The following is a 20,542-nucleotide window of genomic DNA, read 5'->3' as shown; positions in this document are numbered from 1 at the left end:
GAGGGGGACTTGTAGGATGTGCCCATGCGTCTGCTGCCCTTGTCCTTCTAAGTGGTAGAGGTCGCAGGTTTGGAAGGTGCTGTTGAAGGAGCTTTGGCGAGTTGCTGCAGTGCATCTTGTAGATGGTACACACTGCAGCCACAGTGCGCCGGTGGTGGAGGGAGTGAATGTTGAAGGTGGTGGATGGAGTGCCAATCAAGCGGGCTGCTTTATCCTGAATGGTGTCGAGCTTCTTGAGTGTTGTTGGAGCTGCACTCATCCAGGCAAGTGGAGAGTATTCCATCACACTCCGGGAGTCAGGAGGTGAGACACTCGCCGCAGAATTCCCAGCCTCTGGCCTGCTCTTGTAGCCACAGTATTTATATGGCTGGTCCAGTTCAGTTTCTGATCAATGGTAACCTCCAGGATGTTGATAGTGGGGGATTCAGCGATGGTAATGCCATTGAATGTCAAGGGGAGATGGTTAGAGTCTCGCTTGTTGGAGATGGTCATTGCCTGGCACTTGTGTGGTGCGAATGTTACTTGCCACTTGTCAGCCCAAGTCTGAATATTGTCCAGGTCTTGCTGCATATGGACACGGACTGCGTCAGTATCTGATGAGTCTCGAATGGTGCTGAACAGTGTGCAATCATCAGCGAACATCCCCACTTCTGACCTTATGATGGAGGGAAGGTCATTGATGAAACAGCTGAAGATGGTTGGGCCTAGGACACTGCCCTGAGGAACTCCTGCAGTGATGTCATGTGATTGAGATGAATGACCTCCAACAACCACAGCCAACTTCCTTTGAGCTAGGTATGATTCCAACCAATGGAGAGTTTTCCCCTTGATTCCCATTGACTTCAGTTTTGCTAGGGCTCCTTGATGCCACACTCGATCAAATGCTGCCTTGATGTCAAGGGCAGTCACTCTCACCTCACCTCTTGAGTTCAGCTCTTTTGTCCATGTTTGGACCAAGGCTGTAATGAGGTCAGGAGCCGAGTGGCCCTGGTGGAACCCAAACTGGGCGTCAGTTAGCAGGTTATTGCTGAGTAAGTGCTGCTTGATAGCACAGTCGACGACACCTTCCATCACTTTGCTGATGATTGAGAGTAGACTGATGGGACGGTAATTGGCCGGGTATGGAAATTAGCTAGCTATTGTAAACATCAGAGCACAAGAAGTTTTAGGGAAGGAAAAGTCCTGGTGTAGTGTTGAGGATTTTCAAAGTTCACATTAATGGATGCAGCTTTGTCCAACTCGGAGATTTGAATCGTTTACCTTTGGATTCAACAAGATGCAGTGCTCTTACCCAGCTGGCAGACATTCTTCTCTCCCCCCACCCACCCCCCTCCCCCAACCCCATTGCTTCTAGAGCAGGCTTTGGGAAAAGAGCAAGTGCATTGGTGTGCAATAGGATCTTACTGCTGATGCTTTAGCCACAAGGCAAGTTGTTGATTTTCTGATAATTTGAAAGATTCAACTACATGCTGCAAGCTTAAGGCAGAAGCAAATAGTGCTGATGTTAGACTTGGAAAAAGACCAGGTTACGCAAGCACGTCATGTGTTACAGTAAAAGCCATTGGCCCTGAAATTAGGATCGGGGGCTTGCCGCGCGTGCAAGCCCCCGATGTGCACTCACCCTGCGCGCCGACATCTGAAGCCCAGGCCTGCTTGCATTTCCTGTCACAGGCCCGGTTCAGCTGTCGGTGCGCTGTGCTTACCTGATCCAGCGGTGTAGTTAGTGCGATGTGCCGGCTGGGATCAGGGGAGCACTGTGCAGCCAATCAGGGGAGGGGAAACTCATTCATGAGTTTGACAGCAAGAGCTGTCAAACTCATGAAAAGTATGGGCTGCCAAAACACTACTTTAACTTTAAATAAAATTTTAAAAAACATCCCACTGATTATATTAACTATAAATAAGTTTTTAAAAATGTTTTAAACAATTAATCAATTTTTTGAAAAATAATTTTTTTAAAAATAAGCGTCTAAAACTAAACTTACCATCCTGTAAATTCTTTAAAAACAACAAACTTGTGGGAAAAAAAATTCTACATTGTACTAAAAGCCCACTTACCTGAAAAACTAAATACTTACGTCTTGTTTTTCCACGCGTAAAGACCGGAGGCCTTTACACACGCGCAACTCTGGGGAAAAAAAAAAAGGAATTTTACTGCGCACGCGCTGCCTGTGCAGTTGCGCGCGCGTTCTACCTCTTAACCCCTTGGGTCAGAGGACAGGAAATGCCGGTTTTCAGCACATGCGCTGTGCATGCTGAAAACCGGCAATTCCTCCAGGCACACGCGTGAGTACCCCATCCTTACACGTTGTGCCCGGAATTACTGGGCCATTATGTAAGCCAACATAACTTTTTTTGGGGCAAAGTCAATATCTATTAAGAACTACATCTGAGCCAAATACCGACATTAATTTGATGCATTAAATGTCCAAATATAGTCTATGGAGTGTGGTCTTCACTGGCAATCTTTTCAGAACTTCTGCCATCTGATTAAGTTTTTCAAATTGTAGTTGAAGGGCTAGCTGCTTGCCTCATTTTGTATTTTATACAGTAGCCAATCTCCTGTGGCAGTGGATAATATGACCAGGCCAAAAGATGACCCTAACACTGGAGGGTGCAAAAAAGACTATATAGGAAAGGTGAAGAGTGAGGGAGGAGGTAGAATAGTTAGAGGTTGTAAGGGATGTGGTAATGGGTGAAAAAAATTTTATATTTAAAAAAAGGGCAGTCTATCAAATAAGTAGGTGCTTTAATCCATGTGGGCGGATTGCAATGTTAAACATATTCAGAAAAAAATGAAGGGCATGGCACAGATCTGCATGATTATTTTTGTGAAAGCGGTGCAAAGGACAGCCTCAGAATTTAGGGGAAGCTGCCAGAGAGGAGAGACGGTTAAGACAGCCGCACAGCAGGGCAGAGAGAGGCAGAGCACTGATAGCTGCAGCGAAGACCCAGGTGAAAGGGGTACTGTGAGTGAGTCTAAAGAAAGGCAGAGCCAAGTTGGAAGAGGATGGTGAGAACAAGAACCCTTAAAAAAAAGCTTAAGTTAAAAATAGAAGTTAAAATTTACTTCAAGAGTTAACTTAACCTGAAAGACTTCAACAAAAAAATTGCATAGGAGCTGAAACCAAAGCGAAGAAATTTGCACCATCTGGTGGCTAGCACACACAACTGCAGCAGTCAGAGCATGCCACAAAACATCAGAAAATCTTAATGACAGCATTATCAATAGGTGTCGAAGGCAAACGGGACCTTTCAATGGAATGTGACTGACATACCAAAAATATACAAACACACACGACAAATATATTTTAAAAAGTAGTCGGTACAGTTTTAGCTTGTTTTTATTTTAAGGGTTAAACCACTGACATCAGTTGCTAGGCCAGCAGCTATTTTCCCCCTTAAATGCACCCCAATTAGTACCCAATGCAACAAAACAGCATTTTTAGTACATAATATGCTGTTTTACTGCACAAGATAATGAGAACATGAAAATGTCTATGTAACATTGGAAGCGTAGTCTTTGAATTGAATTACTTTACATATTCTTACACAACATATAAAGACCACTGAAATTACAAAGCTTGGGGCTCACTGTTGGTACCAATCTGTTGCTTTAGCAACGGATCAGCCTGCCCAAATGTGTACCAGTGGACTAATGTCACTTTCAGCACCATTTTCACCCTCAAAGTGCTAACTGTAGGGTCCAACAAGCTATTTACAAAATTTATATGCCAACATATTTACATTAGAAAACCCAAATATGACTTATGAAAACTGCAAAATACTGTCATATGCCATGTAAAATAGTTGATTTGAATGGTTATTAAATGTCTAAACTCACATCTTAAACTCTAGTGACCAGCCCCAAAACATGAAAAACATTTCTACATCATAATGGCAGTATTACAAAATGGTGTCATCTTTATGATCTAACCACTCAATTCAGTTAACCACCCCAACGTAATAGATAGTTGTATTGCCAAGATTACTTAGGTAGTAAAGGTCTCCAAAATGCAAGTTTTACAAACTTTGTTAAAAGTTTAAAATTTTATAATCTACACAAAAGGAACCCCATCTTCAGCAGTTTTATATATATATATTTTTACAGTCACTGCTAAAAGTCCAACATCTGCACCAACAGGAAACGGTTATATCCCAATTAACCTGATCCATATGCTTCACAGGTAGAAAGTGCCTGGTGTGCTGTTGATAGGAAGTACTAGGTTTGTACGGTGTTTTCATCTTTGCTGAAAGGTTGCGTTGAACCAGGTTTTACCCAGGAAAGGCCAGACACATGCATGCTTTTGGTCTGATCATCAGGCTTCCTCTAGACAAGAGAAGAAATACCATATATAATCACAAAGAAGATTATAACTTAATGATGCACAAATAGTCAAACTGGTGCTGCAAGATAGAAGCAACCAAGAAAATAGGAATACAGTAACTTACAACGAGATCATCTTTCATGCAACAGAAATACCCTAAAGCATTTTACAAGGCGAGTACGTGTATAAAGTAATAGAAAAAATTATTAGAAGTGGCTAAAAGCACAGTGGAAGAGGCAAGTTTGAAGTTTATTTAAAAAAGGTGGGGAGAGGGGAAAGTAGCTTTGCCACCAACAGTGGGGTGGAAAGAGAAAAAGCTGAAGCACATTAGACTGCATTTGTATAATGTCTTTAATGTAGTAAAACATCCCAAGGCGCTTCACAGGAGCGTTAAACAACATTTGACACTGAGCCACACAAGGAGATATTAGGACAGGTGACCAAAACCTTGGTCAGAAGTAGGTTTTAAAAGCATCTTAAAAAAGGAGGTAGAGAGGCAGAGGGAATTCCAGAGCTTGGGGCCCAAGCAGCTGAAGAGTGGAGTAGGAAGATTGAAGGGTCTATGCTGGGATGCAAGGTTGGAGAAGATGCAGCTGTAGTGAGGACAAGTCCATGAAGGCATTTGGATTTTAAAGTCAATGCACTGGTGGGGAGGGGTGGGGGGCAGTGGCAGGGGGAAAAGAGGAAGACAGGGGAAAATAAATAAAACTTTAAAACTATTGAGCAATGCTACCAAAACAGGAGTGGAGCACAACAGGAACCACTACCGCACATTTAGAGAGCAGATTTTTCACAATATTGACTCAAATCTATGACATGTAATGGGTATGTCACTACAGAAAAATGACTGCAGTTAAACCAAAGTACAACACCCTACTCAAAAAGATCAAAAAACCTTTTGCATAAGCTATATGTTTGATGAGCACAAAAGTGCCTCAATTTTTCATGAATGGAAATTTAAAAAAGGTGCCATCTTCTCAAACCTCAAAACACAAAAAAAGTGCCAATGGCAGCTGAACAAGCAAATAGCTTGCCACCGCATAGCAGTCCAAGGTAAATATACGAGGCAGTAGTGTGTCAAAAAATGAGAGGAATTGGACTAAAGGTTCACACAGGATGCTTGCTGTGGGGAGGTGGAATAGTTGGCAGAAGTGATAACTAGGCTCATACTAGCAAAATGCTTTTTAATATCTGATGCAGGAAATGAACTTACCTTTTGAGTTAACATCTTCTCTCTGGCTTCTTCATGTACTGCTGGATTCCAAGGTGAAAAGCTTTGGAAGAAACAGGTACATGTCTAAGAAAAATTATACCCCAGTTTTCCCACCATGCACATGAAGGTCAGAACTTTTATCTCTTTTGAAGTCACTGACTCCTTGCTGGGGTAGGTTTCCACAGGTACTGAATGCCCACTAGTAACTTTTCCAAGTGGTCATTCATGATGCATGAACCCTAATGATGGGGAAACTATTCTGGCCACGTGGAGGCATTGCAGCCAAGATCAGCAGGCAGCCATACACCTGGGTAATTGGATAGCAATCACGACTGGGATCCCTGGTTTCTGTGCCCCTGCTTAATCTGGGACACAGAGGCCAATTCTGGCATCACTACCACGATCTGGGGGACTTGTGTAGTCAGCTACTCACTGGATGATCTATTGGAGGGAGGGAGGGAGGGAGTAGAAAATCAAGCACAGATTTTTTCCCCTCACTGCCTGGGCAGTAATGTGGTTGAGAAAATCATCCGCCTGTTGTAGAACCTGCTTGATTTCAATGGAATCAAAACCAGCAGAATAACACTCAGGCAAGTTCTATAAATTGGCAGGCAATCCACTCTGCAGATTACTGCACAGGCAGTGAAGATGAAAATCTATTCCAGTAACTTCTGTACATTATATGCAATGAGCTTTCTCCTATTAAAAGTTGCTTAATTCAAACTTATATCACAGTAAAGAGTATTAAAATTGAATTTACATTGCTTAAGTCAAATTATTTAATAATTCACATTTTCTAGTGCAAAAAATAATTTTAAATCAGACAGAGTGTACCAAAAGAATTCCATAGGATATTTACATTTTGAGCATCATAGACAGCAGAGGATGTCAGCAATCTGACTGAAATGCATGAACAGTAGGCCAGTTAAACTGGCTAATGCTGGTACAGTAAATGGGGTAGGCAGTCAGTTAAACTGGACATTGATGGTGCATGGTGCCAATTTCACAAAATTAGTGGCAGTCCAGGATATTCAACATTGTTTTAAGCTGTACAGCAACAGCACAATCCATTCAAAAACAAAAAGCAATTTCTCTACCACTTGCCTAATGAAAGAAAAAAATATGCCTAAAATCTTTGTAAGTACATCTCTATGCAGCCTTTTCCTGGCAATAAACCAATACAAATTGAATAATTTACTCGTGCGGAGTTAAAGGCCAGGCTGATGAGAGTACATGCACAAAGGCACATTTTTACACCAACGCGTTAGTGTTGCGTTATGTGACCAGCTTCATCAGGTCGTATTTAAATGCTTGAATATTGTTCCTATCTGGTAAAACCTCAACTCTAGCCTTGAAATTCAAAATTTTATCTAAAACCAATTACACTTTTTGTAGGCAAAATCAAATGGGTTCTTCCAGGACAACAAAATAAATGTTTCAAAATATTCATAACATGAAGACAGAAGTCATGTGGAGCACTACACATTTAAAAAAACAGGTTGGACACAATAAATACCATCTTGTTGAGATTATCCCAATTAGTCTGTTAACTAAAAGATCAGTGCAGCTCACCTAATTGCATAAGGGTCGTCCATTTTAGGTTGATCGAAGAGACGACTGTTGCATAATTTCACACTATCAATTACTTTGCTTTTGAACAAGTGAATATCTTTTTCGTATCTGGAAATAAATTTATAACTTCAGTATGACAAACAAAATTTTTTTTTTTTAACTAAGAGTTTTTAAAGAACAATTGAGAAATGCAGGCAAGTTAAAACGGTGGTGCTTGCTTTTAAAAGTTATAATTTTACTCATGTTCTCACCATAGCTTTACAGGTTTTTAGAAGCATGAGAATATAAGCAATAGGAGCAGGAGTAAGCCATTCGTAAGAATTCAGAACAGAGATGAACTTTCAATAAACCCGTTCTAAAACAGTGTGACTCGCCCAGCCATATTGATCACCAACTCTTGCCAATTTCATGGTTATCTGTACTCAAGGAAAGCAGAGAACCAATCTTGTACTCCTCTACTATCTGTGCTCAGCTACAATATAGCTTCCTCGTTCTTCAAAAAAGGACATCTGTTTCCCTACATTTATTTGTGAGCGAGAAATTATAAGGTTACCACAATCGAACACCTGTTTCTCAACACAATCAGGTACAGCCCAATTATGAACGCTGACACCAACAATGCAAAGCATAGCCTGAATTAAGTGATTATCTCACACAAGTGACTTAATCAAAGTTGCTTGGAAGCAGTGCAGATGCAGACCAGAGTAGACTGTCCACCCACGTCCTCTAGATTCTGTATGACTTATAGAAAGGCAAAATAGTCTGTGCAAGTAACAGCCCCAGATTCACAAGTCATAAAAACCTACATTAAGTTGTACTGGAATGCAATGCAAATTAACAGTGCAAGCTCATTTACACAACTTAGTGGCATTCTAGTGATGCGACTTATAGAAGTTGGACAAGACGTCACCATGTTCCAAAGCAAAATGGCAAGTTCATATCTAACAAAATTTGGCTATTCTTACCAGAAATTCTAAGGGAAAAGGTGCCTCAATATCTCATTCATTGTTCAAATGTCATTTTCTAAAAATTGCATCAATGCCCAGCTTACTCATTTCCCTCCTACTGACATTTATCAGACATTTACTTCCTGAAATTATAAATATTCAGTTCATAATATAAGAAATAGGAGTAGGCCATTTGGTCCTTCGAGCCTGCTCCACCATTCAATAAGGTCATGGCTGATCTTCTACCTCAACTCCACAACCCCACATCCCTTGATCCCCTTAATATCCATAATATCCATAAATCTATCGATTTCTGTCTTGAATATACTCAACGGCTGAGCATCCTCAGCCCTCTGTGGTAGAGAATTCCAAAGATTCACAATCCTTTAAGTGAAGAAATTGCTCATCTCAGTCCTAAATGGCCAATCCATTATTCAGAGACTGTGGCCCCTAGTTCTAGACTCCATCGGAAGCATCCTCCCAGTATCTACCCTGTCAAGCCCTAAGAATTTTATGTTTCAATGAGATCACTTCTCATTCTTCTAAACTCTAGGGAATATAGGCCTAGTCTACTCAATCTCTCCTCATAGGACCGTCCCCTCATCCCAGGAATCAGTCTGGTGAACCTTTGTTGCACCCCCTTTAAGGCAAGTACATCTTTAAGTAAGGAGACCAAAACTGTACAGTAGTCCAGGTCTGGTATCACCAAGGTACTATATAGTAGTCCAATCCTTTTGTAATAAAGGCTAACATAACATTTGCTTTCCTAATTACTTGCTGTACCTACATGTTAACTATGTGGTTTGTGTACAAGGACACCCAGGTCCCTCTGAATACCAACATTTCCCAGTCTCACTTTTTAAAAAATATTCTGCTTTTCTATTTTTCCTACCAAAGTGAATAACTTCACATTTCTCCATATATTCCATCTGCAACATTCTTGCCTACTCACTTAACCTGTCTATATGGCTTTGCAGCCTTTGTGTCCTTCTCACAGCTTGCTTTCCCAACTAACTTTGTATCGTCTGCATACTTGGGATACATTACACTTCGTCCCTTCATCTAAGTCATGGATATAGATTGTAAGCTGGGTGGGCATGTGTGCTGTGAGGAGGATGCAGAGAAACTCCAGTATGATTTGGACAGGTTGGGTGATTGGGCAGATGCAGTATAATATGGATAAATGCGAGGTTATCCACTTTGGTGGCAAAAACAGGAAGACAGATTATCTGAACGGCAATAGATTGGGAAAAGGGGAAGTGCAACGAGACCTGGGTGTCCTTGTGCACCAGTCGCTGAAGGTAAGCATGCAGGTGGTTAAGGCAGCAAATGGTATGTTGGCCTTCATAGCGCGAGGATTCAAGTACAGGAGCAAGGATGTCTTGCTGCAGTTGTACAGGGCCTTGGTGAGACCACATCTTGAGTATTGTGTGCAGCTTTGGTTGCCTTATCTGAGGAAGGATGTTCTTGCCATGAAGGGAGTGCAGCGAAGATTCACCAGATTGATACCTGGGATGGCAGGAATGACACATGAAGAGAGATTGGGACGATTAGGCTTATATTCGCTGGAGTTTAGAAGAATGAGAGGGGATCTCATTGAAACTTATAAAATTCTAACAGGACTAGACAGACTAGATGCAGGAAGGATGTTCCTGATGGCAGGTGAGTCCAGAACCAGGGGTCACAGTCAAAGGACAAGGGGTAAGCCATTTAGGACTGGGATGAGGAGGAATTTCTTCACCCAGAGAGTGGTGAACCTGTGGAATTCTCTACCACAGAAGGCAGTTGAGGCCAACTTAAGAAATATATCTAACTCTTTCTTGAATATATTTAATAAGGCTAAAGGGATATGGGGAGAAACAGGGACAGGGTACTGAATTTGGATGATCAGCCATGATCTCATTAAATGGCGGAACAGGCTAGAGGGGCCGAATGGCCTACTCCTATCTTCTATGTTTCTAAATAACGGAGGCCCAAGCACTGATCTTTGCGGTACCTCACTAGTTAGCCTGCTAACCCGAAAACGACCCTTTATTCCTACTGTTTTCTGTCCGTTAACCAATCCTCAATCCATGCTAATATACTACCCCCAATTTTGTGTAATAACCTCTTGTGTGGCACCTTATCGAATGCTTCTTGAAAATCCAAATACACTACATCCACTGACTCCCCCTCGTCTACCTTGCTAGTTACAACCTCAAAAACTAACAGATTTGTCAAACACAATTCCCCTTTCATAAATAATAACTATCAATATTTTTGAAAGGCTACTATAGATACAACCTTTTGAAAAGTACAATACACCAAACACTTAACACTACAGGAAAAAAAAACTACATTAACTGTTCTTTTAAAAAAACTTGATTGTCAAACAACTCAATTCAGTTAATCCTAATTGTATCCACCAAGGTGGCACTAAACCTCTAGTCAGTTACACAAGTGCTATTTTAGAAGCAAGGCCTTCGAGAACTCAAAAAAGCTATTTTCTTTTCAGACTCACAGTACTGCAGCTTCAGGGTTCAAGGGATTAACTGTATCAATCTTGTAGAACACTCGACGAGCATACATCAGCACCTGCCAGATGTGATTATGATTCCGCCTGTGGGAAGAAAAGCATCATGTCAACACAGCATTAGGAAAGATTCATACAATCAGCAAGTCATTTACATTTGCCACTTTTTCAAAAACTACAGGGAAGAAGTGTGAGAAACTGGGCAGATTTCTTTACCTAGTTCTCTTCAGGCATTTTCACACATTGCTGTGGCGCATTTGTGCCTAGTGTGTAGCCTAGTTTGCACCTATTGCGAGGGGGTGTGGAAAAGAGAAGACAATGGGACATATGTACGCACCCGTATGGGGACGCGCAAGTTCCGGGTTTAGGCATGCGAAGCGCATGCACTGAAACCCGGCACTTACGATCCATCAAGAATTCTCTTGACAGATCATCCACATCCCTGGGAGATGGGCCTCTGCGGGTGAGCTATTTGCACAACTTCCGCCCGCTGAATGCCTGTCAAATTCTTACGCATGGTAAAAAGAAAAAGAAAATTTTAGCACTCATTTATAAATTAAAAAACACTCTTCAATAAGGTAAATTTATTTTTAGCCCCATAAACACAATTTCTTAAATTAAATTTGTTTAAAATATTTAATTAAATGGCATTAATTAATTTTAAATATGTAATGGTTTAAAAAAAATACACCAACACACAAAATAATTTTAAGTGTTCCCCATTCACACTTATTGGAGTTCCGTACGTACGTAACTCCAATAAGTATGAATGGAGATTCCCTTTCTTTTATTGGTTGGGCTGGCCCACGTGATCCCAGGGGTGCTTGCGAACCACCTGTGCCCCTGGGATACGTGGGCCTCTGCCCGCGCAGACCCGGAGAGGCCCAGGATCGCAAGTCTCCGTATCTCCCAGGCCACCAGGTATATTCGTAGATTTTTTTGCAGGTCGGAAGCATCCGCCCGCGGGAAACCTCCGATTGCGAATGTTGGCCCATTGTATAACTTAACTATAACTCACTATAGGGCTTGCACCAAGATAGATGGTCAACCATAAAGTGATGTGAAAAAAAAAGTTCATCAAGAAAGAAAATGCATGGGAGACATGAAGGAGGGGGTAGCGTTCCATTTTATAGGGAAAAAAACCTCTACTTTTTAAACAAATATACATTTTTATAGTCGGACATCTGGCTGGGACAACCAACAAGATCTGGAACGTTTGTATCAATATAAATGAGGGCATGTTATTCTGTGAATGAAGCTGGTCTTTTAACATCTTGTGTACCATGACAGAATTAAAGAAATCAATACAATGCTAAATCTTAGACAAATTTGCCATATGCAACATGTACATTTATTGCCATGGAAGAGATAACCATGAACTATCCCACTCAAGTCCATTGCTAAAACATTAGTCAGCACCTCAACTCATTTTAAAATTAAACTGTACTAACCTCCACTTTGTGAATGCTCTTTTTACATCCAATTCTCCTGTTGTTGGATCTACTAGCGGGTGGAAGACTGGCATATCAAACATCAAGCGCTAAAATAATGAATATAAAGATGAAACATCTAATTTAATATATTTTAAAAAAATTCTTAAGTTAACAATGCTGCTCTTCCTCATGGAAGTTTTCTCCCCTCCCCAAAGCTGAAGTTTAACATTGCAGCTACCGATCAGAGACTGGTATCTGCTGGCTTCGATGGTTATAGGCAGAGTTTCAACAACTGTGCTTTAATGTTTGAACCCAGCAGTCAGTTTTTAATGTTAGTGGAGCGTTGGCAGAAGCCACTGATTTCTCAAAACATTAAATATACTGAATTTAAAGCAGCCAGTGCAAACTTGAGTGTCAGATGGCCTCCATCTGATCAGATGGTGGGGGAGGAAAAAAGTACCGGGTCTCACTGCCCTCAGGTGTCAGTTTGGATCCAGCACAAAGCTACATTGGCATTTTTCACATCAATGTGCATTTTTCACATCAATGTACATCAACGATAAGTTGGACTATTGACAGAACCTTTGAATTAAACAAATTTTGGCCAAATCAAAAATTTGACAGGAACAATAAATTAGTTACCGACTTGAAATAAGTTTATATATATGACTGCCAAAAAAAATTAGAGAATCCAGTTAGAGTCATGTTAATGAGAATTCTTGCAGATTATACATACTATATTTTCCTCTTTGCAAAGATCAATTGCAACATATGGATAAATATAAACAACACATTTCACTTTTAGATGAATTCAAATTGATATTGAGTACCTCATTACTACATCAATAGTACAACTCTGCAACTGGGGCAGTAATCTGAATATGCACCACACCAAAAGCTAGGAGCGTGAAGCAACCTCTAGAATCTATTGTCATATGCAGTTGGCTTTGCACCAGGCTCCATACATTGCATTCAATATGAAACCCAAATTTGAAGTTCCCAGATAATCCAACTAAAAAGTAGTCACTTAAATCTTGAATTGTACTGAGGTCAGACACACCCATAGGATCTCTAACAAACATTCAACTGGGCATACTTCGGATGTCAGCTGATAACACTCTGCAGACATACATGAACATCACCTAGATTTGAAACCTGTACCCTTAACACAGCTGGGCCTTTGTATAATCCATTCTAAGCTTTTATTAAAAAATAATTTGGAAGTATTTCACTTACCAGATTTCCACTGCCTCCCAGTATCATACAAGCCATTTTAGAGGTAGGGCCCCAAGGTGGCAATTAAGCTCCTGACTGGTTGAAAACTAGCTCCAGCCTTTAGAGGTAGAGCACTCCAAGATCAACATAGCTAGATTACTACACAACCAGAGTAACCATTGACAGTTCTCAGATTAACAGGAGACCTGTCACCAATTGTCAAGTTAGCTCTTCTATAGTGCACAAAGCACAATCTCACAAGAGGAGTCCTCATCCACAGCACTCAAGGGAGAGGGCGCGGAGAGAAACAAACACTCACGCCAAGTTGAATGAGTGGAGGAAGAATTATTTTTGTTCCTACTCCACTGCAATCTCACTTTTGAAGGTGGTACACAGATGGGTTAAGTTATTTCATTCTTCACTTTAACAGACTCTGGGGAGTGAAAAAAAGCAATACAGACTGGAGATGGTGATGTAAAGTGTTACTTTGCCCTTTTAAATAAAAAAAGTGGTTTTATTTTTAAAAAGATATACTGCATTGGTACCTCACACTGTAGAAGTGTACAATTGTTCTGTGGCTTGGTGTACCTCACCACAAATTATGTTGCAAATGTTAAGATACAATGTTTAAAATATACACAATCTAAAGCAAATGAACGAGTTGAAAAGGAACATTACTTACAGGACAGTCTCCATCTGGATAGTTGTCAGGGATATAAATAGTAAATTTAAATACACCATCCTGGTACAAGCCATGTCTTATAAAGATCACCCCAAACCACACTGAAAACAGAGACATATGAAATAATTAGATTTTTTTTTTAAAAAAGTGAAAATCCAAAATGGATGAAAAGCAAAACCAGTCATAGATTATGGGAGACTTACTTAATGCAGATCCATATGAAGGTTGTACATAGACTCCAGGCAGCTTCTGCTTTACAACCAAGGTACTGGAAAACATTAACATGTAAACACATCAGAAATTTCAAGCACAAATTACATCTGCTCGACAGCAAGATCAAATGAACACCTAAACCCAATCTAAAGTTTAATAAACCTGCAACTGTGGCACATGTATTAGAACTGCCTATTTCAACCCATGTTCAGGTTTTCCCTTCAAGTTGGGGCAATGCCATGGCTTCTCTGAAGATATAGCTGATATTTAGAACTCTGCCTGAATAGACCATGGTAGCAAACTTGCCACTATTGCAAGAGTCAGAAAACAGCTTTCTCAATTGAATTTTTGCTACTTCATTTATTTCCATGAATTTCAACAGGATAACAGTAGATTAAAAGTTCACAAAGCTGGACAAAACAAAACTGCACAATGATACACTAATCTGCACATCTGGGACCACACTGAAGAGGTGCTACTTACAATTCAGCAAGGAGAGAGTATTCTAGGTAGAAGGGACCATATGAAGCATGCGTTCCATTTGTTGACTGTGTAGATGTGACGGGAGAAATGGGTTTAGTCACAGGAACAGCATTTTTTGGTATAGAAGGCAACTGTTTCTTGGCTGATGAAGAGCGTGGAGGACTGGTCTTCTGTTCTCCAGACACACCTCTTTCTTCACTGTCAGATTTCTGTACAACACAAGACCATTACCATGGGAAGGCAGATTTTAAAATTCAGAGTATTCTACAAGATTCACAGGTGTTATATGCAGAATTATATAGTTATGCATAGTATTGAAAACATTAAAGGCAGTTAGTGGCACTACAGATTGGACAAACAGACTCGTAACACATGAGGCATTGAGCAGGACAAAAGGCATATTCCCAGAGGTGAGAATGGATGGAACATCCCCATCAATCCTTCCTCATTTAACTCCTGGCAACTAAGCCAAGGGTGGCACAGGTGGTAACCTCAGCAGGCCAAAAATGGGCATGTAATTTATAACAAACAAAACCATTCTTGGATGGCAAGGTAAATTGCGCTTAGTACATAAAAACCCTCCCCAACATCGCAACTGATCAAAAATGTACTTCCCACCATTCATTACAACTGCTCAAATGTGAAAGACCTTTTTGGTAGTGGGAGGGTGGGAAATCAACTGCTGTTAGAGAAAAACTGAGCTGGATTTTACCCAGGTCGTGCACTTAACTAGATTTGTGATAACTGTGTCAGTCCCCAAGGAAAATTTACTGTGTGACCTGCAGAGTATTGGAGTTGCAGTGTAATCAAGTCATCCACCGCTATTGCACCGAACGTCAGAAATAGCGTAGTCAGCAATTCAGAAAAAGATTACAAGTGAAAATACAGCTGTTTTAATATCTATAAAACATGGACAAATCCTAATAAAGCATTTTAAAATATCGACATACTAGTTTGCATATCAAAAAACTTGCACGAGCCAAACATATTTTCCTATTTTAGGCTTTCCTTGCTCTCCTCCAAAATTAAGGTATGTCTTGGACAACTTTTCATTCTCATAAGTTTGTGACAAATGCTTTTCCATTACCTTCCGAGCAGAACTTGTAGACATGCTCCAGAAAGGGTTCATTACTTGTTCCAGCTTCACTACTAAGTCAACCGTACACCTGCTTGAACCTCTCTAGTCCACTTTATATTCTGGAAGAGAATTTTAAAAAAAGGGTTAATTTCTGAAATCTTAGCATCTACATCAAGAGTTTCAGGATACAATTCTGAAATTGAGGCTCTTCCACACTCCCGGCAGTTTCAAATCTGGATCCCAAAGTAGGAGTCCGAAAAGACAAGTTGCTTTGGAAGTGCTCTTGAATAAAAAGCTAAATGCTTTTCTTCCTGAAGGGAAGAGAATGCTTGCCCCTGATAGTTTAACAATTTTGTAAACTATTACTGCAGATTTACATTAAATGTGAATGTACATTTCTGCCATTAGCTAAATCCACAATTTTTATTATTTAGCATTTAGTTGAAAATAAAGATTCTGAACATTTCAGTCTGCAACACAACACGGTTACAGTAACTCTCGAGTGCACTAACACTACAATTGTAAATAGTTGAAGTATCTGCACTCGAGGCTTTACCTGAATTAGGCCACTCCTAATTACTGCCTTAATTTTTTTCTCCCATTGGTAGTGGGAGAGCTTCAATAGATACAATTCACCTAAACCAAGCTTAAATTTCCTCCCACCCAGAGAGAGTTCAGTTCCACAGCAGCTGTAATTGCCCACTCAGTCTGCGCTGCCCAAAGATTGAGAACAACATTTGCATAGAAGGGTTAAATGAAAGTTAAAGGAAGTCATTAGAATAAGGTATAGCGTTCTATTGCTGCTATGGTGATCAACTGGGCTCGGTGCCTCAGAGCTAGTGAGTGAAAAATAAAACAGAGCTAGGATTCTCCCTCATAATAGCTATCCAGTTCCCTTGCTAGAAAAAGCCCTCTACACGTTGAGCAAGGACGATATCACAGCCAGGTCTGATTCTATGCTTGAAAGGCCAGACACTCACTGCAAGCAAGAATTAATGTTCTGATGAAGGGTCATGGGCCTGAAACGTTAACTGTTTCTCTATCCACAGCTGCTGTCTGACCTGCCGAGTAGTTCCAGCATTTTCTGTTTTTATAACTAATTAACTTGCATTTATATAGAGCCTGTCACAACTTCAGAATTTCCCAAAACACTTTATAACCCATGAAGTACTTTTGAAGAAGAACAAGTGTAGTCGCTGCCGTAATGTCAGAAACGCAGAAAGCAATTTGCAAGGTCCCACAAACAGCAATGTGATAATGACCAGATAATCTGTTATAAGGTTGGTCAAGAGCTAAATGTTGGCCAGGACACCAGACAGAACTTCCCATTTCTTCTAAAAAAAAACAATGTGATGGGTACTTTAACATCCACCTGAGGAACATAGAACAGGAGTAGGCCATTCAGCCCCTTGAGCCGGTTTTGCTATTCAATTAGATCATGGCTGATCTGTATTTTAACTCCATTTACCTTGATTCCGTAACATTTAATACCCTTGCCGAACAACAATCTATCAGTCATATAGAGTCATAACAGCACAGGAGGCCACCATTCGGCCCATCAAGACCGTGCCAGCTCTCTGTAGCACAATCCAGTCAGTCCCATTCCCCTGCTCTATTCCCTAAGCCCTGCAAATTTATTTCCCTCAAGTGCCTATCCAGTCTCCCCTTGAAAACATTGAGGCCTAGAGGCCTAGAAATTCGGTGGGCTGCGCCACCAGTTAGCGCCTAAAGAGGGCACTCAGTGGCTTTAGTGCCACTGGCCACGCCTCCCGCGATATTTAGCTGGGACGCTAATGGCGGCGTTAGCCTGTTGCGCTGCAACCGATGATGTCATCGGTGTGCGCAGTGCCCCGCTACCGCCCCGATCGATATTCGGTAGCGCCCACCTCTGTAGCGCCGTTCGCAAATCGCGCCCGGTTAACAGGGCCTACCTGTGGCGGCAGTGGCGCAAATTAAGGTGGAGGTGCGGGGCGGCCGTTTTTTTTTCGGCGGCCGCCTGCCAGCACCTCCGTCCCTGGCCTCCTGATCTCCCCCCGTGGCAGTGTCAGCTGTTTTCCGAGAGCCCAGCACTTCTCCTCGGTGTCGGGCTCTTTTGCCGGCACTCATGATCTCTGATCGCGCTGGTGCAGGCCCCTCCCCCTTAAGAATGGGAGGAAGGCCTGCAGTGCCGCAGCGTGTGGCGCTGCGGCACGATGCACTGCGATATTCAGTTTCAGCGCCCTAAGAGGGACACGGAGCGCCTCGAGCCGTGTCCCTCTTGGGGCGTTCAAGCTGAATTTCCGGCGGTCGCAACTGCTCCGATCGCTGCGCTAATTCTGGCGCCCAGGCGAGCTTGGCGCCCCGTTTGCGGCTCCACCGAATTTCTCAGTGTCTATGCTTCCACCACCTCCGTCGGTGGCGAATTCCAGGTCATCACCACTCGCTGCGTAAAAAAGTTTTTCCTCACATCCCCCCCCCCCCACTGTATCTCTTGCCAAAAACCTTAAATCTGTGTCCCCTAGTCCTTGTGCCATCAACTAGTGGGAACAGCCTTTCCCCGTCTAGCCTATCCAAACCCGTCATAATCTTGTACACCTCTATCAAATCACCCCTCAATTTACTTTGCTCTAATGAAAACAAATCCAGCTTTGTAGCGAAGATCCCCCATCCCTGGAACCATTCTGGTAGATCTCCTCTGCACCCCCTCAAGGGCCTTCACATCCTTCCTAAAGTGTGGTGACCAGAACTGGCCGCAATACTCCAGTTGTGGCCTAACCAGCGCTTTATAAAGATTCAGCATAACTTCCCTACTTTTGTACTCAATACCTCTATTTATGAAGCCCAAGTTCCCATATGATTCCCACTTTCTCAATATGTCCTGCCACCTTCAGCAACTTATGCACATCAACTCCCAGGTCCCTCTGTCCCTGCACACTCTTTAAAATTGTGCCATTAACCGTTCCTTCTGCCAAAATGCATCACCTCACACTTCTCTGTATTAAATTCTATCTGCCACTTGTCTGCCCATTCTGCTAGCCTTTCTATGTCCTGTTCCAGTTGATTGATATCACTGTTTGCCACACCCCCAAGTTTGGCGTCATCTGCAAATTTAGACATTCTCTATATTCCATAAAAGCAGTGGCCCCAGCACTGACCCTTGGGGAACACCAGTCTGAAAAACAGTCATTTACCACAACTCGCTGTTTTCTGTCCTTGAGCCAATTCCTTATCCAAGCTGTCACTAAACCACCTATTCCATGAGCCTCAATTTTGTTACCCAGCCTTCTATGTGGTACTTCATCAAACGCCATCTGAAAATCCATGTAGACAACATCCATTGCATTCCCTTCATCAATCCTCTGTTACTTCATCAAAAATTTCAATTAGATTAGTCAAACACAATCTTCCTTTTACAAACCCGCGTTGGCTTTCCTTAATTAGCTTAAATCTCTCCAAATGCCCGTTAATGTTTTCCTTCATTACTGTTTCTAAAACTTTACCCACCACTGATGTTAAGCTGACTGGCCTGTAGTTAGTAGGATCGTCCTTACATCCTTTGAACAACTGTCACATTTGCCACTTTCCAATCCTCAGGCACCTCCCCTGCATCTAGGGAAGATTGGAAAATTATGGCAAGCCCTTCCGCTATTGCCTCCCCCAATTCCCTTAGCAACCTGGGATGCAAGCCATCTGGACCAGGCGACTTGTCCACTCTATGCATACCCAGCCTTTCTAGTACATCCTCTATCAATTTTTACCCCTTCCATTCCTTCTACCTTTTCCACCGATATTTTGTCAGCATCCACCTCCTTAGTGAACACCGATACAAAGTATTCTAGCCTTGCCCTGTGCATCTAAGCATACATCACTTTTTGTCTCCAATAGGCCCCCACCCCACCTCTTACTACCCACTAACTGTTTACATGCCGGTAGATGATTTTTGGGTTCCCTTTTATGTTAACCGCCATTCTACTCATTCTCTCTTTGCCAATCTGATTTTCATCTTCACATCCCCTCTCAACTTATTGTATTTGGTCTGGTTCTCCCTTGAAGAATTCACCTGACATGCATCATACACCCTCTTTTTTTGTTTCATCATCTTCTCTATCTCCCTCGTCATCCAAAGAGCCCTTGCTTTGGTTCCCTTCCCCTTCCTTCTCAATCTCAACTTTTACATTTTCAATTGACCCTCGGCCTCAACAGCTTTTTGGGTGAGAGAGTTCCAGATTTCCATTACACTTTGAAGTACTTCCTGACATGACCCCTGAACTGCCTAGCTTTAATTTTAAGGCAATGACCCCTTGTTCTGGACTCCACCCACCAGAGAAAATAAATAGTTTCTCTATCAGAGGAGGGCAGACAGGACTTTAACGTCTCATCCAACAGATGGCACCTCTGACAGTGCAGCACGTTGGACGGACGGACACAATCAATCTAGGATCCAAACTAACAGCTGCACTGGAGTGGAGGTGGTCTGGGCTGGTGCTTGGAGTGGGGTTCTCCCATCGGTACATGGCCGGCAGGGTGGTCCACACCCCTGGGGTCTACCTGCCTTTCTTCCACCACATTCCTGGGCCACACAGCAACCCTCTCCACTTTGTCAGATTTTCCATGCTTCCCTCCTCTGCTATTCTGCGTTAACCATTTACACCTCCTCTGGACCCATTTTTTGTTTCTATACTTGTCTCATCACCAAATTGTGCCTTGCACCATCACCCCTTTTGTCATTTAACCACTCTTGTCCTCCCACCCTATCACAGACCTTTCCCTTTTGTTCTTTTTCCAGTCATCCTTTTCTCCGGCTCTGTATCGACTTAAAAGCGGTTCATCAACATATTTCAGTTCTGATGAAATGTCCTCGACCTGAATCGTTAACTCTTTCCCTCT

At 41.9% G+C, this 20,542-nt stretch overlaps 1 protein-coding gene across 4 annotated transcripts in view; it reads right to left on the bottom strand.

The window, feature by feature from the left end:
• Nucleotides 1–3,328: 3,328 nt before the first annotated feature.
• aktip (akt interacting protein) overlaps nucleotides 3,329–20,542 on the bottom strand; it is a 29,368-nt gene continuing 12,154 nt past the window's right edge. For all 4 annotated transcript variants that reach the window (XM_085991426.1, XM_085991430.1, XM_085991429.1 and 1 more), the window contains exons 2-10: nucleotides 15,686–15,795; nucleotides 14,599–14,807; nucleotides 14,106–14,170; nucleotides 13,903–14,003; nucleotides 12,024–12,112; nucleotides 10,561–10,659; nucleotides 7,114–7,221; nucleotides 5,542–5,602; nucleotides 3,329–4,330 (exon numbers count right to left, since the gene is read on the bottom strand). In XM_085991426.1, the coding sequence (XP_085847552.1) occupies nucleotides 4,223–4,330; nucleotides 5,542–5,602; nucleotides 7,114–7,221; nucleotides 10,561–10,659; nucleotides 12,024–12,112; nucleotides 13,903–14,003; nucleotides 14,106–14,170; nucleotides 14,599–14,807; nucleotides 15,686–15,727 (882 nt within the window). In that variant the 5' untranslated portion in view covers nucleotides 15,728–15,795 and the 3' untranslated portion in view covers nucleotides 3,329–4,222. The remainder of the gene's footprint in view (nucleotides 4,331–5,541; nucleotides 5,603–7,113; nucleotides 7,222–10,560; nucleotides 10,660–12,023; nucleotides 12,113–13,902; nucleotides 14,004–14,105; nucleotides 14,171–14,598; nucleotides 14,808–15,685; nucleotides 15,796–20,542) is intronic.

This window comes from Somniosus microcephalus, chromosome 6 (assembly GCF_052327205.1).
Source record: "Somniosus microcephalus isolate GS21.2 chromosome 6, FLI_Smic_1.0, whole genome shotgun sequence".
NCBI lineage: Eukaryota > Metazoa > Chordata > Chondrichthyes > Squaliformes > Somniosidae > Somniosus > Somniosus microcephalus.
The sequence above is the reverse complement of the archived record's forward strand: the minus strand, read 5'-3'. Positions and strand labels throughout refer to the sequence as shown.